The sequence below is a fragment of the Coturnix japonica genome, chromosome 4 (genome assembly GCF_001577835.2).
Source record: "Coturnix japonica isolate 7356 chromosome 4, Coturnix japonica 2.1, whole genome shotgun sequence".
Taxonomy (NCBI): domain Eukaryota; kingdom Metazoa; phylum Chordata; class Aves; order Galliformes; family Phasianidae; genus Coturnix; species Coturnix japonica.
In genome coordinates this window covers 39,883,876-39,911,307 of record NC_029519.1, presented here as the reverse complement: position 1 = coordinate 39,911,307, position 27,432 = coordinate 39,883,876, and the positions used below count along the sequence as shown (strand labels likewise).

The following is a 27,432-nucleotide window of genomic DNA, read 5'->3' as shown; positions in this document are numbered from 1 at the left end:
ACCTGTTTTCAGTTCATCTGAACTGCTGCTCAAGGCCTCCAGCAGACTGCATTCACAGGGCTCAGAGATTCACAAACATTCCCAGGCTTAAAGAACTCTGCCCCAGGGCAGTCCAGACTTTCCTTATTTAACTGCTGTCTGATGGTAAACCAACTATTACTGTAAGAATTTAACTCATACAAAAACAAAACTATATGATCAGGACAGAAATATGCGAAAAAAAGGGATTAACTACTCTGATAATCAGGTAGCCCACTGGAATGCATGAAGCACTTCAGGTTTTGAGATATAATCTGCAACCAGCATTTATCAAGCATAATGTGCCTCACCTGATACAGGTCTCACACGCTTGAACTGATGCACACATTAGAATTTAGTTGAAGGAAGGAAGTTGTGTTGGGATGTTTTCCTTAGGAAAAACACTTGAAAACGAATCACTCATTTAGCTAGCAGGGATATTATGCCGTCAAAAGAGAGTTGGTGTCAATTTCAATATAGCAACCTAAGTTCTACAGACTTGCTATACTTCAGCTACAGCTGATTTACACAGGTTACTCCCAGAACACGGACAGGTGCACTCCAGTTACTCCAGTTCTAAGGCCAGACCTTGTTAGGCCTGAAGCAATCCCACAGAGAATGCCATCAGCTTTGAGGATTAAATACTGTGGCATGCATACTGTGGATACTGAAGGATTTTAGCAGCATCCTCTCAAAGACTCCTATATAAAGCAAAAATACTTGAGCAACAATGTAAAAAGAAAATACCCAGGTAAAGCACAGCATTCTAACTATTGGGAGACAAATACTTCTTGTCTTTTTAACCAGCTTTGTAGCCTTTTAAAATCAGTTTTGTAGTCTTAATATTCTGTGTCTAGCTGCAGGACAAGTCCAGAACACTGAATTTCAAATTTCTTTGGCACCTGTTTTCACGCAACCAGATGAGTCAAAACTGGGTAAAAAGAGTAGTGAAAAGGTCTCATACAAGGGTCCTTCTTGCCATTAGGTGGCAATATTAACTAATACTTCAACTCTGAAACAGCCACAAAAGCAGAACTATTCCCCATTCTGCGAAGGATTAATGTGTGACCTTGAAAGGTTTTCCATTTAGTAAATGCTGTCTCCACTATAAAATGCCACTGGGCTCTTTAATAAACAGTTCAACTCTGAACAAAACTTGAATAGATCGATAAATATTCATAGGATATTTGCCATCACCATTCTAGCAACCTTTACCAAGCACAACCCTGAAGCATTAAGCTTTCAGTCTTTTCAATAGTTTCTTGTTAAACTTGCCACTGAAAGCACCAAAACAAGCTCTATAAAAACCTCAAATAAACACTCATTAAACTATGTTATTTGGAAGGGAGAGAGGAAGCCAGGTAGCCACCCTTGTCAAAAGTTGTATGGAAACAACCAGAAATGATGAGCAGTTGCTTTGCCCCAAGGCCTACAAATGGAGGCTGAGCAGAGCTACACTTCCATGTGTAGGTCACCATAGCAGCTGGTATTACACCAGCATTTTCAGAAGCTGGAAAAGGAAGTTATTATCTAACATCAGCGAAGACCGAAAATAAACTCAGGTTCTTGTAACACAACATATAAGAAAAATAGATCACAAGACATCATTACCATTCTGGATCCTTTCTCTAATTTCAGTTGTTTACCCACTGTAGGACACAGTCATGCCCTAAGCCCCCCATGGGTTCCTCCCACTCTCCTCACAGATGAGAAGTACCACCATGTGCCATGACTGGTCTCATGGCAGGTGTGCAAATTCTTCACCAACTGGGCAATCAGCAACAGCTTGGCTGTCTTTGAGTTCCTTGCCTCAAAAGGAGACAATTTTGAGTCTTCTGATTTTTAAAGAACAGCAAAATTTCCAGCACCTCTGTTTAAATACTGACCAAAATGATACAATGACTAAATACACCAACCTAGCAAATTGACTATGTGCTCAAGCAGTCTCCAGGTTTGGTAATACAGTGATACACACATCACCGCCCTTAGCCTTTACAGTATTTTACCGTGGTGAGCCATTTGGTTTACTTGTCAGTAAATCATTTCAGATAACATTATCTACTTCTACTTCTGGGGATCTTACTAAGAAGCTTTCCAACGAAGTTTGAAACCAACTAAAAAAAATAATTCTATAACAGCTTCATTTTCTGGTTGAGAACTGCTTTTTTTTTCCATGCATATTTAGAGATTAATTGATCTCAGTTTTCTACTTCTGTTTCACCATGTCACATTCTTGATACTCCAACCAGGAAACTGCAGCTGTCAGAATTCAAAGTATCTTCTTTGCCTGCTTTGATAAACACTAAGGTTGAAGAATCTTTCACATTCTTCTAAGTTCTAACTTCATATAAGTTCTGCTCTCAGCCTTATATGACACTGGCCTACAAGATGGCCATGTGCCCTACCTACAAGGCTGGATTAACAAACTAAAGTGCAAATGATTACCCCATGACCCATCCCCAAACACACATAAGCTCTTCTTCATAGCCTTCTGAGCACTGCAGTGCCCCTCCCAGGGGGCAATACAAATGCCCTGCAGGTAGGTTCTAAACAAGAAACTTCTCTGCAAGCCCATAACAAACGGCAGCAGTAAGGGCTCAATAAATGCACCAAGTGCATACTGTGTTAGCAAAAACCATACTCTGCTGGGAAAACTACAACTAAAACCAACAACAACCCTGACCTCTATAACCTTCTGAGCTGCAACAGAGACACCAAAGCCAGCCTCCAATAAAACAGGACACGAAACATGAAAAAAATATAATTGCTTCACCACAAAAAAAACATGACATCATGAGAAGCCAGCTCTCACTGCCTACATGCACATCCATAAGGAGAAGTGGAAAAGGTCCATTTTTATAAGCACTGCACAGTACCCTTCCTGGTAAATAAGGAAGCATTAGATGACAGCATTTTATACATAAATTTAAATGTATAAATTTTTATATACATACACAAGTATGCATATATATGTGCATATATTCCTAGTAAAACACATTCCACAAGTCTCAGCACAAGGCTCTGAGACATAGCTCCAAGTGGAAGAGAAGCTGACAGAGGTTGCCTGCAAGCCCAAGAGCTCAGCACTCCCAGAACCAAGAGCAAAAGTAGCTCCACACCCTTAAAATCATCTCCTTCTACACATACATCTTGAGTTCAGCATTTCTCCAGTGCATGAAGACAGCGCATTCAAAGGGACCCACTATAGCTGCTTTCTGCCCTGCCCACATGAATTCCCACTGTGTAACACCCTCTGAATGCCATGGCTAGCTCAGATCAGAAGCACTCCTTTCTCCAAACCACCATCTGCTCTTAAAGCAGCAGCACAATAAATAGTAGGCATGAATTACAAACAAAGCTACACGGGGGAACCCCACAGGACACTACCATACCCCACTCACAGCAGATCTGCTACGCGTACCCCAAACCAGTAATGGCAAGTGATACCTCTACCTATGAGCAGGTGTTCTGGGATGTCATTTCCCCCAGCACCATCTGTGGTCTGGTAGTAAAATAACGCACCAGACACACACAGGTGCTAAACCAGAATAAAAGAATCAGGTGCTCTTCCTGGAAAACAAGAAACAGATATGTAACAAAACAATACGCTACATGCACAAACAACTTCACTTTTTACCCATCTAAAGCAAAGAGCTGAACTGATAGCGTGCAGTCATAACATGAAACCCACACATCCAGCAACTCTTAAGAGGTGCTTTTCCCCCCCAGTCATCAAGCAGCAACAAATCCTGATTCTCAGTGAAGTTCTCAAGCTTAAATTTCACTGCGCCATTTCCACTTTCTCTTTAGAGCAAGTATCAAAGGCTTGCTACCATGCAAGTAATTCTAAACAAACCTAAGTGCTATGCAACAAAAGCAAACTGCTCAGAAATAACAGATCCAACCCCTTGCAGCACAGCAGGGAGCAGGTAAGAAGGTAGAGGGGTGGAATGCAGAGGAACAGCAAAAACAGCAGTCCCAAACTGGAATCTTTCTTCTTTTAAATCGAAAGAAGTATTCCTAAAGCTGGACAATGGGCCTGAACAATTTACTAGGGGTAATGGGCTGAAACTTCAGCATAGGAAGTTCCGCACTAATGTGCTGAAGAACTTCTTTACAGTGAGGGTGACGGAGCACTGCAACAGGCTGCCCAGGGAGGTGGTGGAGTCTCCTTCTCTGGAGATATTCAAGACCCGCCTGGACACCTACCTGTGTGACATGGTGTAGGGAGCCTGCTTTGGCAGAGGGATTGGACTCAATGATCTCTAGAGGTCCCTTCCAACCCCTACAATTCTGTGATTCTGTGATTCCCACGAGGAAAATTACAGCTTCATCAGAAAAGCCCTGATAGGAGTGTTCAGCCACCACCTCTGGTAATGCTGCCTTCACTCCTGGCTTGGAAGACCGAGTCAGTCTCAAGATGGACTACCACAACTGTTTGCCAAACTGTGAAATCCCTCTCCTCTGCAAAACCTCCTCTCCCTCTTCCATCAGGCAACATCCTTCTCTCAAGGAAAAATCCTTTAAGCAAAATGAGTCAGAGGCAAGCATGTGTTTGTGTGTGAGCAAGCAGCTATTAATTGGCCTGCTAACAGGCAGCCTCCACAGAGCTCAGTGGATGTCATTTGTCTTGCTACAGTTGGCAGCGTGACTGCTTCGCAAGAGCTTCCCATACACAAAAAGACTTTCTCCAGATATTTACTCAGCCAACCCAGCATTAAAACTCTTCCAGTTTAATGAGGCAATACAGACTTCAGAACATTCTTTTTCTGCACGGAGCAAACCTGCTCTAGTTAGCTGCAGTCCCGCAGCAATCTGCTGGCTCGTCAACCTGCATCTGCTACAGACAACTTCCAAATTTCAGTGTAACGTCGAAGTTCTAGATTTTAACACATTTCATCTGACAGCTGACTGAGATACTTCCAGCTTTGATCTAGCCTATAGCAAAGGAACAAAGCTCAGCATTCTGCATTAAAGATGATCATGCTGCTCCATCGCGATGCTTCTCGGAGCATCCAGGTGACTTGCCAGCCACCGCTGCTTCCTTTAATGAGGGCACGGATTTTGTGCTGACTTCTGGCTGCCTCTGCTACTTTTCTATAGAAACAAAGAAAGGAAGAAAAAACAATTTCCTCATGCAGATGATTTAGTAAATTATCTGAATTGAACAAAGCTCCCAGAAGAGAAGCACTCACGTTTTCTGTGATATGCTGTCAAGCTTGAGGGAGATGAAACTACGTGAAATAGCTCACTAAACTTATGCTCAATAAAAAGCATTAAAAAACATTAAAATAAGGTAAGCATTTGGTATTTCACACAACGCCTTGTTCACCCAAGACAAAACACTATCTTAGGGTAAACTCCTTGTCCTGTCTACCTCTTTCATAAGAAGATAAGGAAAGCCTCTCCACATCTCAATAGTGTCTGAGAATTAGTCATAACCACTTTGTTGCTTTGTAATGCTATCTTATCACCTCCTCTTCCTGTTCACTGAAAGGAAAATCTAATACATTTAGACTGCATTTAACAGATCCCTGTGTTTAAGTCAACTAACACTTATTCTCTTAGTAAGGATGAGAACATGACTAGTAGGTCACCAACAGTGCAGTTAATTGATTGTGAAGATTGGAACACTTTGAACTTATTTTCAGCTACAGATTCTGAAATCACACTGACAGTCCTCAATGAGTCCATTATCTATAGTAACAGAAACTGAAAGCAGGAAATAAAAGGGTAAGAACTGGCAACAAGTCATAATTCATCGAGCTTCATTCACTGAAAATAAGCTCTTAAAGCTCTAGAGCTACACCATCATGCAGACACTTGAAACATCATTTTTTAATCGAAAGCTAACACCAGCTACATATAACAAAGGTCAGAGTACTGTAGGGGTTTGTTCTTCCTCGTCCCTCCGTCTCTTTGCAAAAGATCAAGAGGTTTTCTCTTACAGAAACAATCCATGTTTTTAATGTTTCAAGAAACTGATCCAGCCTGCTTCCAGCACTGCTGGGGAATGGGAAAATCTCAGCATTGGAGAGGCCTCACTTTGAGTACTGTGTTCAGTTTTGGGCACCTCAGCACAGGAAAGACATGGAGGTACTGGAGCAGGTCCAGAGAAGGGCAACGAGGCTTGTGAAGGGCTTGGAGAAACAGCCCTACGAGAGGCTGAGGAAGCTGGGGCTGTTTAGTCTGGGGAAGAGGAGGCTGAGGGGAGACCTTATCGCCCTCCTCCAGTACCTGAAAGGTTCTTACAGTGAGAGTGGGGCAGGTCTCTTCTCACTAGTGACAAGTGACAGGAGGAGGGGAAATGGCCTCAAGTTGCGCCAGGGCAAGTTTAGGTTGGATGTTAGGAAGAACTTCTTTACAGAAGGTGTAGTTAGGTACTGGAATAGGCTCCCCAGGGAGGTGGTTGAATCGCCATCCCTGGTTGTGTTTAAGAGCTGTTTGGATGTGGTACTCAGGGATATGATTTAGTGTAGGGTTTTTAGAGTTAGGGCACTGGTTAGGCTGCGGTTAGACTTGATGATCTTCAAGGTCTTTTCCAACCTGGGTAATTCTATGATTCAACACACTAAGTTCGGGTGGTTTTGTGTATAAGGACCATACAACAGTTGGTTCAGTGTTCACAGAACTGCCTTTCAGCCAGGGAACAATGGCGTTTACAATTGATGAACAGATCTTCAGGTCATTTTTTGACTTCCAAAATGTACAGTAATCCAATCACTCTGTCTTCTCAAAGTATTTCCTGCTTCATGTATGTACTTCTTGTATATGCCAGGATATCAAATAAACATGTTTTCCCTTTTTATAGCAGGTTTGCATTTTCAAAGTGAGTATACACAAACCTAGCACGTTTTGTCAAGTACTGCTGCTGAATTTCTCATCCACAGTGCACTGCATCACTCACAATTGCTTTCTTCAGTAGCTGCTCACTTTTAGAACCTCCCTAGCTGATGTACAACAGCTCTGGAGTAAAAACTACACAAGTTCAAGCAGCATCACCACCACTTCTGAAGCCAAGAAATACTTGTCAACAGTGACAACTGTTTGCAAGAGCAAGAGATTCCTTTCCAGGAGACAAAAAAACCTCACATCAGTGCTTCCCTTTCCAAGCAGTAAGCTTAAAGCACAAATATAAACTCACACAACAAAACCCTATTAAACAACCCAAGCTGTGTTTCATTTGTTCAAGGTCAAGACTGTTGACTAAACAATTCTATATGTGATTATGCCAACTGTATAAGCTGAGACAGGAGAATTAATTCAATTCCCTTTCACAGCGCCATTAAACCTCGTGACTCTCAAAGCTTACTAGGCTAGATGTATCCTGTTACTGAAGATGCAAGTGAGGTGATGCTTTCAGGCAGGATGTGCTTCCTGCTCAACTTCTCACAACAAAGCTGCTGAAAATCTCCAAGACACTGGTTAGAAAAAAAAACCCTATAGCCAACATCAGGTAGCATGAGAAACATGACTTGGAACAGCACTCATCTCTCTCACAAATGGAAAAGCTTTTTCCTCACCTCTCCTGACCACTGAATTTCTTCAGTGATTTTATTTTCAATTTGGTCTGAATTCCAAAATAGTAAACAGGCAGATGAATAAAGTACAGATACAGCATGGTTAAATCAGTGGACACAGATGCATTGAACATACAGTGCACAGCCACCACAACTGCTCTGGAACCAAATCCCACTTTCATACTGAATGGTTAACATATGAAAAGCCCCTCTCCAAACAGCTCCCATTTGCTCTGTAGTTTATCTTCCATTTTCCTTCAAATCACTATTTTAACTATGATTTAAATATGTAAGCAGAAGAATCCAAAGCAGACTAAATAAGCAAATGAATCCATTACCATGCAGATGAATAATTCACACGCTGAATACCACAAATTTAGCATGATACAGAAGCAAGGCAGAGCATAGGGTTCCCAGCTTCAGGAAAACATCATTTTACGGCATTTTGAGGAAGTATCACCTTTTGTTGCATCAGAAACCAAAGAGTCACCAGGCCATGCAGAAAGTAAGCAACTCACAGCACTAAAAGCACTTCAGATCAGGGCAGGTATCATATGAAGATTCTCTGGTTCACAGTGTTTTTTTTTAATGGCATCCTAAGCACAGCAAGTCAGCACAACGAAATTCAGACCTGTTCATTGCTGGATGAGTCTACATTGAGTCTTGCACCACTTTTAGACCTCACTGTAACAGAACCAGTGGGACATCGATCATTTTTCATACATAGGCATGATCAGACTACACTAACTCGATGAAATTCCATTTAATATTCAGATAAATATTTAAAGCTATCAGTATAAGGATTCCTCATTCTCTCTTCTACAGGTGTTTACAAATACCAGTGTGCATTTCAGTCCTCAGCAGCAGATACAAATATATCTGGTCCACGAAGAAGAGGGGACCAATAAACAGCAACACATTTGAGTTGCTCCCTGCTTACACCAGTAATTGGTATTCTGAAGTATTTCAAGTAACGGGTTTCCTTGGCACCTTAGAGCCCTATGTGGTGCATGCTGTATTCTTGAGAACACCCTCACAGGGACACCAAATATCTTTATTATTAAGACTGTTACCTCAATTCTCCTAATTTATGCTTGGGATTCATTATCCAACAACATTTTCAGAGCTCCAGCTGTGACACATGATAATTTAGGCTGAAACTTCCAAGTACTGTGAGCAGCTGGGAGCTGCTTCAAGCTATCTAAGCAGCAATGGCAACAGAAGTCTAATGATCAGAATGAGAATTAACAAAAGCATTTAACGTCCCTCATCTATCTACTGTGTTTCAAGAGAGAGGCAGTTAACAGCAGTAACTCCAAACAAGGCAGTTATTCATGGAGCAATCTGGAAGTGTGAAGATTTTGGGTTAGTCCCTGCAAATGAGAATGCTATGACCAATCTACTGCCTACACCCAAAAATACCCTTCAACACAAATCTCATCTTAAAGATGCAGCTACGTAATTCAGTGTCAGTTTAGTAACACAGCAAGCCAAAACACAATGAAGTAAAACAGTCTGTCTGATGAAGATAATTAAATGGCATATCTCAAGAAAGCACAAAGCTGGCAAGGTAATACTTTGAATTCAAATGTTTGAAGAACTCCAGCAAACCAGATGCAGCACACAGTGTTTTGTTTTGATGAGTGTTTGCATGGTTACATTGTTTTTACAACTGCTTTAATAATACTAAAAAAAATATCAGTCTTCAGAGTCTTAAGGGACCTCTGGATCTCTCATTCAGAGAATAAATGATCTCCCTGATGTTTCATGATCTCTCATGAAGCCAGGAAAGTCTATGTAAGCAATAACTGACCTAAGCTAAAGGATTCACTACTAACCAGCCTACTGAGCTGGATGTAGACTACAGGACTGTGAGGGATGCAATCACTATTATTCTCTTATTATTCTCTTTCTTTAAAAAGAAAGTTTGTTTTCCTACTCTTAATGCACAGAACTGACCCAATCACTAGCACAAATCTCATGACAAATTTCATTTACACTTCCTACTTTTATGACACAGAACACACACCATGCTCAAGTCAGACCCTTCAAGTTTTGTAAGGTAACCAAGTGCCTTATATTCTTTAAGGATCTATTTTATCCTAGAAATCAAATTCAAATCCAAAACACTAAAAGAAATCAACTTCTCTGTTTACATCACTCCAATCCAAACAAGTACTTGGCTTTGACTTCTTAAACAGCTCAGGCCAAGTCTATGCGAATTTAGCAGCTCTACCAGCTCCTAAGTTGTTTGTCCACAGCTTGTCTTTCCAAAGAAGCACTGCTTTAATTACTCAAGTCCTTTAGCAATTAACCAAAACCTAAAAACGTGGTTTAGCAACAGACTTTTTAAGTAACAGTTTTTCATCCTACTGGAACTGAAAAAAAGTAAGAACATGTCATATTAATCATTGATTTTTAGAACTGTTCTTTTATACAAGAAAGCAGCAAAACGCTGCGAGAATAACAGTTCATTAGACAAAATACAGATAGAATCACAGTCTAAACAAGTAAAAGCTGAGAGCAGAAGTCAGTACAATAATTAATCCAAGCATCAAATTCATTCCTGTATAAACATGCATCTCTTCGACACTTGTGCATGAAAGCTTCCAGAGAGTACAGGAACAAATCTATTAAAGAAATGTGCAAGTTTATTAGGAAGATGAACATGTATATAATTTAGAATAAAACTTCATGAAGTCCTAGCATGAGAGAATTCCCCTCGTGGTTTTTTTTGTGGTACTAAAGGTATATTACTAGTATGTAACAGCAGCAATGAGGAAGAAATCATCTTAGAGACAGGAAGCTCCTAACTCAGCCCTTATCTCTTGTTCAGACTTGCGTGACTGTGGGCAAATCCCCTCACCTTTCTTTGTTCCTCCACCTACAGGATAATGATTTTCCCTAAGGGGACGTAATGTTCTGATCAGTACCAACTCCGACACCTCACGAAGAACAAGACAGACCGAACTGCTTGCTCTCATATGATCCTACATGAGCATTTATTCGGTATTTTTACCAATTGCATCAGGAGCGGCAAGGCAAATATGACAAGAATTAAGGCCAAAAAAGGCTTTACAGAGAGAACACAAAGTTAACCAGCTTTCAGTTCCTCAACGTAGCCTCTGTGTTTTGTAACATCTGCGTTGACGTTGCTCAGGAACAAAGCAGCAGTAAATGCAAAATGTCATTTGCTATTCAAAACAGTAGAAATATTTCCCACACCATTAAACCGAATCCCTTGGATTCTGTCTATTTCCTTTCATTCCTGTTTGTAACTTGTACTTTTCTGTGCATTCTCCTTCTATTTGCTTCTAGTTTGAGAGCTAGGTTGTCAAGCACATCTAAGACGTCCCACTGCTACCAGTGCAAACTAAGCAACTTGGACAACCACAAGCATAGAAATCACAGAACTGTAGGGGTTGGAAGGGACCTCTAGAGATCATCAAGTCCAACCCCCCTGCCAAAGCAGGCTCCCTACACCAGGTCGCACAGGTAGGTGTCCAGGTGGGTCTTGAATATCTCCAGAGAAGGAGACTCCACCACCTCCCTGGGCAGCCTGATCCAGTGAATCATATGAGGGGAGAAGGGTTCTCATCTTCATAACCAACAGTAAAACACTCAAGAAACCAAAATCCATTCTCAGGACTACCAGGAAAGAGAGAAAAGAGGAATTCATCTTCCTTCCTTGTAAGTATCTAGACAATGAGGAGACAAACAGAACCTGCACCATAATGGAGAGGAAAATAAAGGACAAAGACATCTCTTCTGAAGCAGAAAGACAACCGGGGCTGACATCAGCTGTGGCAGTGAAGTGTTGCTGCTTGGTATCACCGCAATCTGGAAACCAGACTCAGACTTTCAGCTTAAGGTATTAGAAGTAGGCAACGTACTTCAAACATTTCAGGAAGCAGCTGTTCATCTGGGATATTAACAGCTTCTAAACTAAACCTATAAAAACACTGGAGGAGAAACTTTCCAAAACAGATGTCAGCAAACCCAGCAATTTCTTGGGAAAAAGACAACATCCTAAGCAATCAATGAGGTGACTAACTGTGTCTGTCTCTCTAATTAGCCCCAAATGCAAAATAAAATGTTTACTAGAACCACTTGTAATCTGACACACTTACAACTGCACGCTTTGGCAGGCACGGAGCATTCATAGTGTCAGTTAACACAGCACTGCTGACAGCTGCAACTCCTTCGACTTACGGTAACCTACTTATCTCAAGTATTACGGAGGCAGAAAATAGCTGCCGTAAAATCAATATGGCCCAAGGTTAAGAAACTAACAGTTTCAAGAACGATGACTTAAAAACAATGCTGTAAAACCACAGACAAGAAATACATCCCAGACCGTTACACAAAATATTTTCCCCCTCTCAACCCACACTGCAATTTGTTTAGCTAAAAGTGAGATGCTCACCTGACACTGGGTGCACACATCTACAGCTAAAATAAACGCACACCTACAGCTAGGAACATACCCAAGTCCACACAATGAACATCTACCTTTGTTAAAGCATGCTCACGTTGCTCTCAGACACAAGACAGGGAGACTAATTAAGCAGTTGGATAGGGACACAATCTCTGGTATTTGCTTCTCTTCTCCATGCACAGGAACACTGTGCAAGTACTTCCATAGGGGTAACGTGATAATTAATGACTTACAACTCTGAAAACCCAAGCAAATAAGCAAGTCATCTCCAGAATCACCAGCCTTAACTGAACACCCACCTAAAAGTGCCTTCATCAGCTAGCAAAATATTGGTTTTTTTATGTTGACATATAAAATACTGACATCTAAACCAAAAATCCCCATAACAATGGCTGTAACACTAGCATGCTTTACCAAAACACATACACTAGGAAGAAAAACAAGTAGATGGCACACTCATTTGTTTGATGTGCCTGCTAACATCTGGCAAAGATGGCTTCAGACTGCGCTGTACTAACACAATACTGCTCCAATCAAGTTGCTTTGCTGTATGACAATCGCACTCTTGGCCACTCTCCCAACAACTTAGAACTATCAGATTCCAAAGTACTTGCTCAGTGTTTAACTGCTTCTGGGCCCCCAGAAGTTAAACCAATAATTTCCTTGAAAAAGGAACGACTATTTGTAGTCCAAAGAGGCACAGCACTACATGTCCATGTACAGCAAAGTGCAGGAATGAGTGTTCTTAGGGGACACAAAGACCAACATGGCAATCAGAAGAGTGTTAAACTAAGTGCCTAAGAGCTACACCAGCTCCTGGCTGTACGATAGACGCCGCTGTCAAATTAGATGATCCTTAAACTATGGTGCCAATTTCTCCATCTACATGAAACAGCTGTGGAGAGCAGGTGAGCAACAGCAAAGTCGTAATGGTGTACATAACCTATTTGGTACTATGAGAATGGTACTTCTCCTTGAGCACACCAAGGTAGCGCACTTGGTAGCATGCAAACTTCCTGTGTATACAGCACTACAAATCAGGTTAACAGCACTTCACACGCTACATTACACCAAACAGTATTTTCACTTGCAGACTCATGTAAGACAAGGATCATGTGCTAATATCCAAACTCACTCCTGTTTCATGGCTCCCTTATTGCAGAGAAACCAGCTACACCATCTAAAAGGCAAAACACTCTACTTGCGGTTTATCTGACTGCATTAGGCTTGAAAACACTGAAGATAAATCCCAAGCATTGCAGCATAGCCTCCCTATTTTCATTACTTAGGGATCAAAACTTTATTCTCACCTTCTGCCATTCTGAGATCACATTTGAAATGAAGGAAGACATGCTTACTTCTGGGGCTGTCATAGAATCACCAAGGTTGGAAGAGACCTCTAAGACAATCCAATCCAACCATCCACCTACCACCAATATTTCCCACTAAACCAGGAGCATCAGTACAACATCTACATGTTTCTCGAACACCTCCAGGGTTGGTGAGTTTACCATCTCCCTGTGGAGCCTGTTCCAGGGAATGACCATTCTTTTGGAGAAGTATTTCCTAACATCCGCTCTGAATTTCCTCTGGTGCAACTTGAGGCCATTCCCTCTTGACCTGTCTGTAGCTATGAATGAGAAGAAGCTGACCCTCACCTCACCACAACCTTCTTTCAGGCAGCTGAAGGCCTCCACGAGCCTCCACTTCTTCAGATTAAATAACCCCAGCTCCCTCCACTGCTCTCCATAAGACTTATGCTCCAGACCCCTCAGCAGCTTCATTGCCCTGCTCTGGACACACTCCAGGGCCTCAATGTCTTTCTTGTAGTGAGGGGCCCACAATCAAACAGTACTTCAGATGCAGTCTTACCAGCACTGAATACAGTGGGACAATCACTTCCCTGCTCCTCTTGGCTACACTATTTCTGATATAAGCCAAGATGCCATTGACCTTCTCGGCCACCTGTGCACACTGCTGGCTCACATTCAGCTGAGCATCAACCAATACTCCCAGGTCTCTTTCCTCTACACAAACTTCCAACTACTCTGCCATAAGCCTGCAGCACTGTCTGGGGTTGTCGTGGCCAAAGTGCAGAACCCAGAACTTGGTCTTGTTGAACCTTTTCCCACTGTCCTCAACCCAGCTACCCAGCCTGTCCAGATCCCTCTGTAGGGCCTTTCTACCCTCATGAAGATCAACACTTCCAGCCAACTTGGCGTCATCTACAAACTTACAGAGGGCGCACTCAATGCCTTCATCCAGTTCCTCAATAAAGATACTGAACAGGACAGGCCCCAGTACTGACCCCTGGAGAACAGGACTTGTGATCAGTGTTAGAGCTGCACATTGCTTTTCTATGCATTCAGTCAAAATCAAAGTCAGAAAGTCCTCATGCTGCTTTATTCTCTCCCCGTACATTCCAAAGTTAAACAAGCTATATCTGCTACCCAAATATTAGCAAAGCAAAGCTGTGTTTGAGACAGAATAAAGAAGCAGGCACAACTTTCAAGATCACGCATAAGCACAGATTCAGTAATGTTATACCCTGAAAACTCGACAAGACCAATCCCAATTCAAAGTCCACAAGTAATATTTCCAAACAACCTTCCAGCTTCTGATCTATCCCAGCAAATGACCTGGATTCCTGCTGAAAACTAAATAGTAGTTACTACAAAAAAGCAGCAATGCTACATAAACACTAAACCAATGAAGAAACCCAGTAACTAAAAGTTTCATCTTGCTGCATAAAAGATCACCATGCCAGAGTCACGACAGAAGCGACACTGCACCAGCTGCATTCATCACATTGGAGATCAAGCTGCATCTTACACACTGCAGAAACAGGATCTCTAAGTTCAGTTGGTCGGTTCCCCATACCGTATTTAATCACTTTCAAGTACTCAAGTTAACAGATCCATTACAAGGGCACTTCTCCCTGCAGAGCAAACAAAGTCAAACGTTTACATGAGAGAAAGCGGTGGTGTACATCGGCGCTCTTAAGACTGTGAAACAGCTTCCTCAATTGCAAATCCCCTACATATTTAAACACAAAGAAGTAAAAATCTAAAAAAGCTTCAGTGAAATGGGACTTGAGAAAACAGAAGAGAAACTTCTGCATGTCAGAAGTCTATCTGAACCAGTGGTTTAAGTGTTACTGCTAATACACCTGAGACACAGAAACTTTCAAGATGATTGCAATTTTGAGAAGAAATTTAATGAACTTAGTGCATCTCCTTCCCGGACGTGACATAATGCCGACTTGATCGCAGTTGTAATGACAGTTACATCTTAAGATTCCCCCCTCCTCTTTAGACAGTTAATTGGGGGAATAAAAGCACTTCCATGAAAATAAATCTGTCATTCAAAAAAAAGAAAATGAAATAAGACCAACGTTATGACAAGCAACAAACACAGAGCACTCCACCTCAAAGAGCAGGATGCGTACTCCTCACTAAAGCAACTTTAGGACTCGGTTTGAACAGTATAAAAGTGGAAGATCGATTAAATAACGCATGTCATCAAGTACGTGCATGCCCAGTTTGAGAACAATCCAGCTTGCACTCATTGCTTCAACAGTTTGCCAGTACCACCGACTCCAGGAAGTTGAAGCATTAAGGATTATACAAGAAAGGACGAGTTTGCAGTTTTATAGAGGTTAGCCTGCACTTTTCATCTGTCCTCTGTGCTCATAGAAACTAATGATTTAACCATCGTATTAAAAAAACGAAGCAAACATTCTGTGTAATACAAACACTAACTGAAAAGCAATAATGATTTCAGATGCTTTTTCCCCTCAGGTTCTTTGGTCCTAGATTTAAAGTCATTCACAGAGAAGCAGCACTCAGAGAACAAGGCATTAACCAGTTGCTCTAAAGCGAGTCACCAATATTCCACCTCTGTCAGCTTTCTGGTGGGCTGCTCAGAGGGGAAAAAAGTGCTCAAACTTCAGGACAAGACGCTTTTGCTTCCTGCAAAAACCATCAGACTCCTTCGCCAGAACCAAAGTTCTCGTCAACAGTCACCCCCTTCCCGAGCCCTGTTTGAAGTACACAAGCACATTCTTCATCCCTACCCAGGGTCACAAGCAAACAGTACCTACTGGATGATCCTGAGAAATCCACAGCAGCTTACCCACAGCCAGATTAGCATTCCCGGTTCATGACCATAATAACTTATTGTTGTTTCTAGAGCACCACTTCTTACAATGTAAGGTTCTTCGCTGAAGATTGCTCCAGGCCCTCCAATACCAGCCCACTATAGAAGCTTACAACCACTTAGCAGCAGTGCTATTCATTTTTCACAAAATAAAGAGTATTTTCCAGATGCAACTTCCAGCCCTTTAACTGCTTTGAAAAAGTATGAAGTCCAGATGGTACAAGCTGGACAAATCCTTTCCCTTCTTTCAGCAGGGGACTAAGTCTCAGCTCACTGGCTTGAAGGGCTTCTGCTTAAAGAAAAAGGACAGGCATGGATTCCTGCCTCATTTGTGTGGTAACTCCAAAAGAACAAACACTTCATAACCTAGAAGAAATGGCTACCATCTGACATGAAGTTAACTCATTTTGCTGTTGTACTACACAAATACAGATTAAGAAACCACAAAGTGGCCAGATACAACACTTACTGTCCCAGGCAACAGAACAACCAGCCTGAAGGAGTCATTCAAACAGTGGTACTTGAAATACCAGTTCAAGGCATGCAAGATACTGAATGAGAGATTATTAGCTGTACCACAGAAGAAGAAAACCCAAAGATTCCCAGGAAGATTAGCTTCAATGTTTTTCTTAAACAAATCTATTTCTGAAATGTAAGTCGAGGCAAAAAAATGTAGTATCACACACCAATGTAAAGGCACAACCTTCTACCTCCTTCTTATATAAATCAGAAATATTTCGGCAAGTTGCTTGGTTTTACTTTCCTTTTCACTGTTCACAATATTTACCGTTTTGCATTTGACATTTGAGATTGATTTGAAACGACGTTTCATAGTTTCCACATTCAGTTTGCTGCAGCTGCTGTGCTAGAAAACCTTTTTCAGTACTGGAGCTACCCCGTAACTAACTTTAGTGCTGCCAGCACATCACCCAACCCTTCGAAAAGACAGACTTCTCCATATTTGCATCAGATTTAATTTCCCAAAGTTTTGCTTCATTGCACACACTCTTGTGCAACAAAAAGATCCAAGCAGCAGCCCTGCACTCTGCCTGCATCACTCGTCCTGCATAGTTCCACTATCCCTTTCTGCCTCATACTGTGCAACAATGAGCAACTCGCTTCCTCCATCGAGGCTTAATCCAAATTGACTGTTCTTCCCTATCTCTGAATAACATACTTCAAAAACAAACAGCTCCATCTAAGAACATACTGAGCCCAGGGTTACTTCAGGGTTACTGAAGGTAAGGACTCAGAAAAGAGACAACACAAGAAACAAGATACTACTAAACACAGCTCTTGAACCTTTGTACCTACTTCGCTATGTAAGTTTGCAGTGCTTTAGATAGCGCTATATAAATTACTTATGCAAGAGAACTACCTTATAATGCAACGTGGCTTTCCCTTTAAAACAATGCAATAAAACAATGCTGTCAAAGACTACAGAAGTGTTTTGCGAGCAACACCTGTACCAACAAAGGAAACATACCAAAGGTTAAAATTAGTACAGCTTAACAATGAATGTAGTTACAACCTGAGCCCTCTGGCATCACTTCTGCTACTTGCTCTAGTTACAGGAAGCCTTTATCACTTAGAAAGTCAGGTCTCAGCTTTCCAAGTCAATTCAGAAGCAAAATAAGGGAGGTGTGGGGGTATAAACACTTGGAATCCAACAGAAATATCATGCCATTAATCCCAGCAGCTAGTAAAAGAGCCTGTCCATACCACAGAATGTTGCTATGCATCTGTATTGAAACAGGCTTGTTAAGTTGGTTACAGTCATTAATGTACTAACAATGCTTCTTGTTACACGATCTAAAGCACTACTACAAACCTCTTCAACTCGCCCATAAATTGTATTTCACCAGCACTGAATAACTGGACCTACCTGACAAGCCCAAGCAGCTCAGTACAACTGGGTTTCCATAGAATAAAGCCAGTAACATGCAGAGGGGTCAGAGAAAAAAGTGCTGTTGTTCTTGCCCCAAAGGAGAGGGGATTATTAAGCAGGATTTATATTAACACTGGACTTTAATATCACCAATACATCACCCGCCAACAATTACTATTAATCGTAACCTCACTGCAGGAAAACACGACTGTCAGGAAGTAACTCCCAGGTAAAAGGAAACTTTTCATTCATGAGCTGCTGCAATGTGTCAGGAAGAGCGGGACTGAACAGAAAGCTCACACTGAGCGTCCCATTAGACAGAAGCACACACTTCTGTCCCAGCTGCTCACCAACAGGAGCACAGCTCTTCTATGCCTTTTTCACCACGACCTTCCAGCACTGTTACAGCAGCCACCTGAGCTCTTCTCCTGCTCTGAAGCTCTTTCGGGCTGAACAGCTCTGGTTTTGAAGACCTTCCCCGAAGTGCAACAGATTTGTGCTGCCCTGACTCTGACCAGCTCTTTCCACCCGCCTTTAAGGGGCGACACGAAAGCTTTTCAACTCTTGCTACTTCTGCCCCAAAAAGAAGGAAGCACATTTGCACAACTCTCAACTGTTTCAACGTGCCTTCGCCGCGAGCTACAGAAAGATCTGCACCGAGGAAACTTTCAATAAGACGCTGAACCCAGCCGCGCCTGCTGGGCTCCAGTGCAAACCGAGGGGGCAATCCCACCGCCCTGCAGCAGGGCTGTGCGGCGGCAGGGCCTACAGCGGGGCCCACCGCAGCTTTCTGGGTGCCCAGGTGCCCCCCAGCCCTTCCCGTCCTCGGCCCCAGCGTTACCCTCGGCCAGCAGCTCCTCGGCGGTGACCTGGTGCCGCCCGACGGCGAACACCCGGCCCAGGGCAGCCGCGCCTCCCGCTCCTCCGGCTCCGCCGCCCGCTCCACCGCCGCCGCCGCTGCCCTCGGCCTTGGGCATACGGGAGAACTTCTTCATGGCGAGCGGGGCCGCTCAGACGGCCAGAGATGGGGAGCTGCCCGCTTCACATGCCGCCGCTCCTCGGCCGCTCCCCGCTGCCTCTGTCCGACGCGGGGAGGGGGAGGAGAAGGAGGCGGGAAGGAGGAAGGGGGCGGCGCGCCCCAGCCGGGGGAGCCGCGGAGGCACAGCCCGGCACTGCCCCGCACCGCGCCGCAAGGGGAGGGAGGGAGCTGCTCAGGGGAGGGAGCCAAGGGCTCCACAGCGCATGGCGCAGGATCAAGCCCACCTCCAGCCCGCCCCTCCCAGGGTCGGAAGTGACGTTTTCAGCCTCGGGAGGCACGTGGAGAGCGGGTGGGAGGGGTTGAGTGTGGTGGGTCGGGGGGGTTTGAGTGCCTGTCTGCCCTCCCGGTGTCAGTGAGTGCTGTGCTGTGCTTCTAGGAGGAATAACTGTAAAAATGGGCCTATGAGCGTAAATTCCCAGCACTGGGTCTCCACGAGTGCCCGAAGCAGCAAGTAGTAGTTAAGAGGCTACAAAGGTGTGGCAAAAATAAGGATGTGGAGAAGAAAACAATCAGCTGTGGGTTTAATGTGAAACATGGTGTTGCTGGACATCTCCATAGACGCTGAGGGAGAAAAAGTGGGATTTCACCAGCACAAGTGGAGTTTTGAGGGAGGTTTTTATAGAGAAACAGTTTGTGGCCCATAGGAAGCATGGGCAGTGTCAGCAGGGTTTGTCACAGTTCCCTATAAACAGCATTGGGGAAGTACCCATTTCCCAATAGCTTGTCTCAAATGTTGAGTTCAGCCTGAAACCAGATGTCAGTCTGACATGGTTTTCGTTCTGAAACACAGTCTGCGCTCCTCCCAAAATAGTCACACAGGAGTCGTTACAAGAAACATTTGTCATAGATTACAAAAGACCAACCACAAACCCGTCCCCACCATGCCCACTGACCACATCCCTCAGTGCTACATCTCCCTGGTTCCTGAACACCTCCATGGACAGTGATTCCACCACCTCCCCGGGCAGCCTGTGCCACTGCATCACATCTCTTTCTAAAGGGATGAAATTGTTCCTAATACTCAACCTTAGCATCCCCGCAACCTGAGGCCATCACCTCTCATCCTATCACTGTTACCTGGGAGAAGAGGCTAACCCCCCACCTTACCACAATCTCCTTTGTATCCCTGAAGTCTTCCCATCTTAAGAAACAAATTAGTTTTGGCTTAATCACACGGATGTACTCCATTTAATACCAAATGACAGTATTTCTCTGTTGAAGTAACAGCATCATACCTTGAAAGCACAGACACAACTATTCCCACTATAGTTCCTTTCTTCAGTTGTTCCCATCCCTCTTTGTAATTGGAGATCAATTTTTCAGCAGCACACAGAGAATCTAATCCACAGTTTCCCTTAGAAGATAAAGGCACTTTGGCTGCAGATGAAAAGAGCAGAGTACTCAGGAGAATGGCGCATCCTCACAGTGATGTGTGCCTGTGCTCCTTAGAAATAAACTTTTAATTGTCTTTGAAAGAAGAAGCAAAGCTGACTTAAAAGTACATATGTTTAGTGACAGTGATGAGTACAACTTTGTTTATCCTCAACTAAAAGTGAAATGTTTTCTAACCATTGCTCTGAGAGGGTTGGATTAAGTTTTTGTTTGGCTCATTACTTTTATTGATGTCAGAGGCTCCTACCCCCATACGCTTCTGTGCTTTTTAAGGTAGGAGATTCAATTATTGCCAGAGTTATTTAAAGGCTGGGCAAACGAGCACTCTTGTTATACAGGGATTAACATTGCTAATCTCTGTCTTTGCACATGAGAAGATATAGAGGTCAGCATAGCCAGCAGATTCGTGCATCATCATTGCTTGAGGAGCTGCAGTGATGGACATGGCAAGTCTGTTGCCAATAACTCCAAAGAGCTGCAACACAGCTAAGCTGCAAAGCTCCACAGCTGTTTAATTGGAAACTCAGCACCCAAATGATCTATTTCTATGAGAAAACAGCTTGTTACGATGAGATTGTATGCCAAGAAATATAGTTGCTTTGACTGGGTGTTTAAACAAAACAAAAAAAAGCTTCCAATCCTCCAAATGGCTAAATAAGTGATAATCTGAACACAGAACTAGGCCACTGACTTTGATTTAATTCTTTGTCTGAGCAGAACTGCATTTTGTTATTTCTACAAACTATTTTGATTTCAAGAAAGGAAGAGCTGGGTGAAGAAACACAATGACACAGGGAGTCACTGTCCCTGAAGGTGTTCAAGAACTATGGTTAGTGGACATGGTGGGGTTGGACTTGGTGACCTTAGAGGTCTTTTGTAACCTTAATGATTCTGTGCAGTCTTTCACTCAGAGCATGAAGCACAAAATAAACTCTATTCTCCCTTAGTGAAATGAAACTTCTATTTTGTTTCAGGCAGAGCAGAGATGGTTCAATCTTCCACAGCTGCAAGTAATGCAGCAAAACCAATCTACATACTGCAACATCTGCTCAACACAGGGACAGTACAACAAGGACTTTGCACTAATTACCACAAGTACTGAAACTGAAAATGTTTAAGTCATTGAAAACATGCACAAGTAGAGTTAAGTTCTGGGTAGATGTGAAATAATAGATGGTCTGAAGGGGCAACTAACAGAAAATCAGAAAGTCGGGAGAGATCCACTACAGAGGGAGAGAAATAGGGGAGGGGTGTTACTAAAGAGGCTGTGTCAAAGCTGTGAAATCAGTTATCATAGTTTGTTTGTAACGTTTGGGCTTGTTGCTTTTTTTTCCTCTCTCTCTCTCTTTTTTTCTTTTTTCTTTTTTTTTTTTTTTTTTTTTCCTCTTTTTTTTTCCATACTAAGTAATGGTTAGCCCAGGTAGCCCAGAAAGAAAGATCATCTTTTTGGTTGCAAGTGAACAGTCTGTGCTGATGCACACAAACATGGAAATTATGTAATAAGCACAAGAACTGTATCACATCTGATGGACTTGTACCTGTAAAAGCTCAAGTAAATTCAGAATTGTTGCTCATAATTCGGAAAGATTTTGCAACAGATAACTTCCTTCTGCACAGTTGTCTGATAGTTCATTTTAAGTAGGATTGATTAAGAACTCTAATTCCATTTCTGGTTAGATAAATCAAGGCTTCTGGCATGTTGTTTATCCAATATCATGTGCATCCAAGCTTAAGAAAGGAAGTAATTTGATTTACTGCTTATGTAGTAGGAGCTCCATACCACAATATAAACAGTGAAAAGTAGAGAGGAAAATAGGAAAAGAATTGGTTGTTTAGGTCAAACTACATGAACAAAAGGAATAAGAACAGCAAAGGAGGGGCAAATGACTTCATAAAACCTTGCTAAATATTCTCATATTTACAGAGGGGAACTTGGAGCATTAACCTAATTAATAAAGGAGGAGTCCTGGTGCAAGATGTCAGAATCATCATTCCAGAGACTAAGCAGCAAGGTACTGATGTAGAGGGATAATGGGCAGCTTAAGGAAATTATTTAAAAGTCTAAGATGGAAACATTTTACAAGCTTATGTAAGTATAAAACAAATGCATGTTAAGTCTGCCACTGCCATTTTGACTGAACTGGGGCACTGCAGCAGCCTTCCCTGGAGCGGATTTTATTTGAGATTACTGTTAATTGCCTGCATAGTAGAATAGTGTACACTTCCAGACTGTCTGGATTGCACAATGCCTGAAATGAGCTGAAAGTAGTTTGGAAGGGAGAATTTTGCATTGGAGAGCACTTCAGAAATAGAGAAATGGTCTGAACATACACAGATTAAATTCAATAAATTTGAAGGCATTAACTAAGCGCAGAAGAAAAAAGAAATTCTAAGTAGAAAATTAGAAGTATCTAACAGCAGCAAAAAGGGTCTGAGGGCTACAGGAGCTCAGTAGATTCTTCTCAGATCTGTAGTATCTGTCAAAGACATGGTTCCAGCCAGCAATGCACTGACTCCTTTTATTTATTCCTGGTCATGGTGAGCTTAAGATAGCTATAATTTTTATCTTTCTTTATCAACTAAGGCAGGTATCCAATTTTTTAATGGCCTTCAGCAGTACAGACTGGCTTTCAAAAGCCATGAAAAGCAGCTAAAACAGCTTTAGCAGTATTGTATGGCACAAACCACTATAGGCCAACAATAAATATAGACTTACATCCAAATGTGCTTGCAGGGAGAAGCTCTGAGCTAAACTGAGCGGAAGTATAAAATACGTTCCAAGGGGTTTTTTTGTTTGTTTGTTTTTAAGCTGGCTAGCAAATTGAAAGATGATTGAAACAATCTGACTCACTTTCAGGACACACATCCTTTTCAGGTCAAGCATTGGCTTTCCAATTCCAATAAAAGCATGTAATCCATGAAAAAAGAATCACTTCTATGTTTTTCTTCATTTCTTACCCTGCCTGAAATTGCAGTGATTTTTCTGTACGACCTTGGCCCATCGCTTACTTCCAGCCTTCTACTAGCCTTTAGAAAATGCCTACCTAGTCATTATTGTTTAGTTGGAGTGTCAGTGACTAATAGCAATGCTTTTAATCTTCACAAAGCTCAGTGAATTAAGACTTGCAGTGTCCTTGAGGAGAGATGAGTAAAAGCAATCTGACAAGCCATGAACAAAACCCGGGCACTGCCCATGTAAGCTTAGATACTGCTGACAAAAGTAGAAAGACACAAACACTCTAGATACCAGCTACTGAAGCCTCCAGCAGTGTGTGGTTCATCATTTGGAGCTGATTCCTACTCATTTCTAGGTCTTCAAAGAGGCCAAGCATACATTTAACTCTTTAATTCTACTTTTTTGTTTTGTTTTGTTTGTCCCCTTACAGGCAGATTTGTCAAGAGTTACTTTAGCATGATGACAGTATGCATCACCACTGCTCCAGACTTCCTGCATTGCAAGGTTATCTCCAGTTCATTTTACCCACAGTTATAAAGCTGTTCACTTCTGACCATTTATGAAAACATGGAATCAGACAAAAAGATGCCAGCTACCTGAGAACATTCATCACAGTCATCTGTAACAGCATGCTTCAGCAAGGAAAAGGGAATCTCTATTCTCTGCACCGTTGGACAGCAACTCTTCTCATCATCAGCAGGAAAGGCATGCTGGAAAGCAGATAAAACAGAAGAGATTTGGTGTTGACTGTGCTCCTGAATGCATGTACTATCTTTGAAGCATCAGAAGCATGAAGTGGTTAAGGAAAAAGGGAGCAAGGTCTGGCATGGTGATTCATTCCATGGGAACAAGGGGAAAACTCTTTACTCATGTTTGGTCTGTAGTTTGCTTTTCACAATAGCTCAGCTCTGCATTTTGCAAAGTCCAGGTGTGACCATAGTTTTTTACTTAATACAGGTTTTCTGAATTAGCTGATGGTTGAAACGTTTGCCACTGCCTGTAGTGGCTGAATTCTAGGGGCTCACAGTCACTCATGTAGCAGCACTGGCTTAGACATTAACCTAATTAAATCACTGCAGCATGCATGCTGCTTAAGCAGTTCCTATACTGATTTAATTAAAAGCAACTGAAATCATTATTCAAACTCTTCCTTAAGCAGTTCATCTGTGATTGAAGAGAATATTCCCTGTTCCCTGCGCAGTGTTATACCCAGGCTACCTGGGCATTCATGCTTATTTGTAGCTATCCTGCCACCCTGCATCGCATTGAGGTAACTGGAAAACAGGGCAGTGAAGTGCCACACCCAGTGTCTAAAACAATCATATCGTTATCAACTGCCTTTGCTGCTGTATCAGCATTATGGTAAGAAACACCACAGAAACCTCACTATGCAAATTAAGGTTATAAAGGTTGGATTTGGCAATGTTGGCAAGACTCTGATGCTAGTATTGTGCAAAACAGTGAGTAACGTGAGAATATTGGATCCAATGCTCTGTATTTATATTCCAAAATTATGAGGGTAGAATCAATGAAACCAAAAAGCAAAAAGTTTAAAACTATGGAAAAACCTGTAGGCAGATATGTGTTTGTGTAAATATAAATATATACATATATGTATATATAAATAACATTATGTATGCACATGCTACTGGACTAACCTGTAGAACTCTGCCATCAAGGGTATGGATATTAAGAAGTGAATTTAAAGGAGGTATCTATTCTGATCAAGAAAAAAGATCACAATTATCTCAAGCAGCTTGACATATAAATCCATCCTTAATGAGTACTACTAGTTTTCATGCTCCGTTCCAGATAATTGGAAAAGTGTCTTTGTTACCTGTAAGTATATTTTGATCTTTACCTCCATCTTAAAATCTGGTATGGTTAACTGTGCAAGTCTACATAAACTGCTGTCACTTACCCCATTTTCTTTCATATAACAATATTAGAATACTTACCTAAACAGTTCATGTGTCTTCAGAACACATCTCTGTGCTGGAAGTAATGAGATGTAAACATTTTCTTTCAGAAGATGACCTATTTAAAAGTAAAATGTGCTGGGGGAGGAATGGGGATTTGTCTTCTAGTGAGGAACCTGACATCTTTTTACTAGCTTTGTTATAACACATGCAGTTTGAGAAATGAGAAAAAGCATTTGTACCGAAGTTGGCTCTTTAAGTGAGTTTCCAAAATCATTTTCAAGCCTCCTCATCTGTGGTGTTTAAGTGAATAAAGTGGGATGTGTTGTACACTTCAGTCACCACTGCCTCCTTCTAGAGATTATTTTTTCTTACTTTTTGTGTTACTTTGCACATGTATGATAGTAAACCACACCTGAGATGCTAACTTAAAGTTTGTGCAATGATGTGAACTCAGCTGTTCAATAAAAGGGTGGACACAGCACAGCAGCTCATCAACCTGAGCATTCTCATATCTATGGAGAACATATGTGCATATTCAGGACAGTTAGAAGTCAGTACTAGCATGTACTAAAAGCCTGCATGACAGGAAGCCAGTGAGAGCAGCTGCAGTTCAAGTTTCTTTTTTCCCTACAACCATGTCTGATGCTCAGAGTTAGAATCTATTATCAAATACAAACGTTGCTCATCTGAGATGGGAGTCACCTTGCTTAACTTGGAGACCCATGACATGGTTTTGCTGTTCAGAATCAAATGCTAATCACTATAATAGAAAGCAACCATGGTTTGCTTTCCCTTCCACTCCCACCTTGAAAAAAGCGCATGAATAGTGTTTGTCCACAACTCACCTTGAAGGTTTTTGTCACAGAGCAAAACTGGTGTTTGTATGCGTTGGCATTTAGGCACAGACACAAGAGCAAGTGTACTCCTCACAGGCAATCTATGCCCTTTCCAGGCTGTAGCTTACCCTATGAAGGGTGGTATCAGCTCTGCTGATTGTATACATTTACAAATACTGAAATATTTCCATACACAAATGCTAAGCCTGAGTACTCTGAAAGACACCAAGAGACAGAACAGCAGTGGTAACTGAGAAACTAAGTTGATGGTGGCAGCCTTCCCCACACTAAGGGCAGAGCACATTCTACACACATACCCATCCATCTCTGAGCTCACTGCCATCTCACCTCCCTGTGTCCCAGGGAAGGGAAGTGAGAGAATTAAGCATGTCAGTGCCCTAATCTGATGGGAGCATGAGTCTTCTGCAAAACTCTGCTCTGCAGTTCTTTCTGAATGTGCTTTGTGTCTTCTGTAAAAACTTGAGGCATCGTGAGAGCAGGATGCAAGTTTGCTGTCATTGATGAAGTGGATAAAGAATAGCTTGATGTTCTTTGAAGTACAGAACACACAGCATATCTAAGAGCATAGAATAAATTGCTCAATATATTGGAGATGAGAAAGAGTGTCATTAACTTAACACACTAATGCACACACACAAAAATCCCAACAAGGTTAAAGGGACAGTAAATTTAGCAGAATCATTTATTCAATTTTCCCCCCACCACAAAGTGGCAAATAGAACTGTATTATTGCTGCAGAACACCATGGGAATTTTGATGCTGACTTCATGATTTATAGAGTAAATATTAATAATACACCATTATTATTAGAAAATAATGAACTTGAACCATCCCTACCCAGTAGCTCCATGACCTTTGTTCATTTACCTCAAAAATAGCTGGTTTAATTTATAGAAAGTTAGGAGAAAGTTTCAAATCTGCATAAGGCAAGCAAATGTGCAGCATAATTTTAAGACAGAAATTGCTATTTGAACTCCTGTGAACCATTCATACTTGGAAGAATGCAGAGTGATTGTTCTGGTGTCTCTGCTAGCAAGTACCATTACACAAGCTAGCTTCTGTCTTATTATTTTCTGTTTCTGTAATTGCTATCCTAGTAACAAGCCAAGCAGTCTTCACCCAGCCTTGCTCACAATGATTTAACCAGGCAGCACATCGCTGAGTTCGTCTCTTCCCCCACTGCATGTTGAAGAATTAAGCCACGTTCACAGATCTAATTCCAGCTATTTGTTTTGTAACCCTAC

At 42.0% G+C, this 27,432-nt stretch overlaps 1 protein-coding gene across 3 annotated transcripts in view; it reads right to left on the bottom strand.

Moving 5' to 3' along the window:
• Positions 1 to 24,030, bottom strand: part of BMP2K (BMP2 inducible kinase) — a 56,051-nt gene extending 32,021 nt beyond the window's left edge. The window contains exon 1 of one of the 3 annotated variants that reach the window (XM_015861703.1): positions 24,006 to 24,030. In XM_015861703.1, the coding sequence (XP_015717189.1) occupies positions 24,006 to 24,015 (10 nt within the window). In that variant the 5' untranslated portion in view covers positions 24,016 to 24,030. Of the gene's footprint in view, positions 1 to 18,863; positions 19,275 to 24,005 lie in introns of those variants that run through there. The other 2 variants (XM_015861702.2, XM_015861701.2) reach the window with 2 other exon arrangements.
• Positions 24,031 to 27,432: the final 3,402 nt, after the last annotated feature.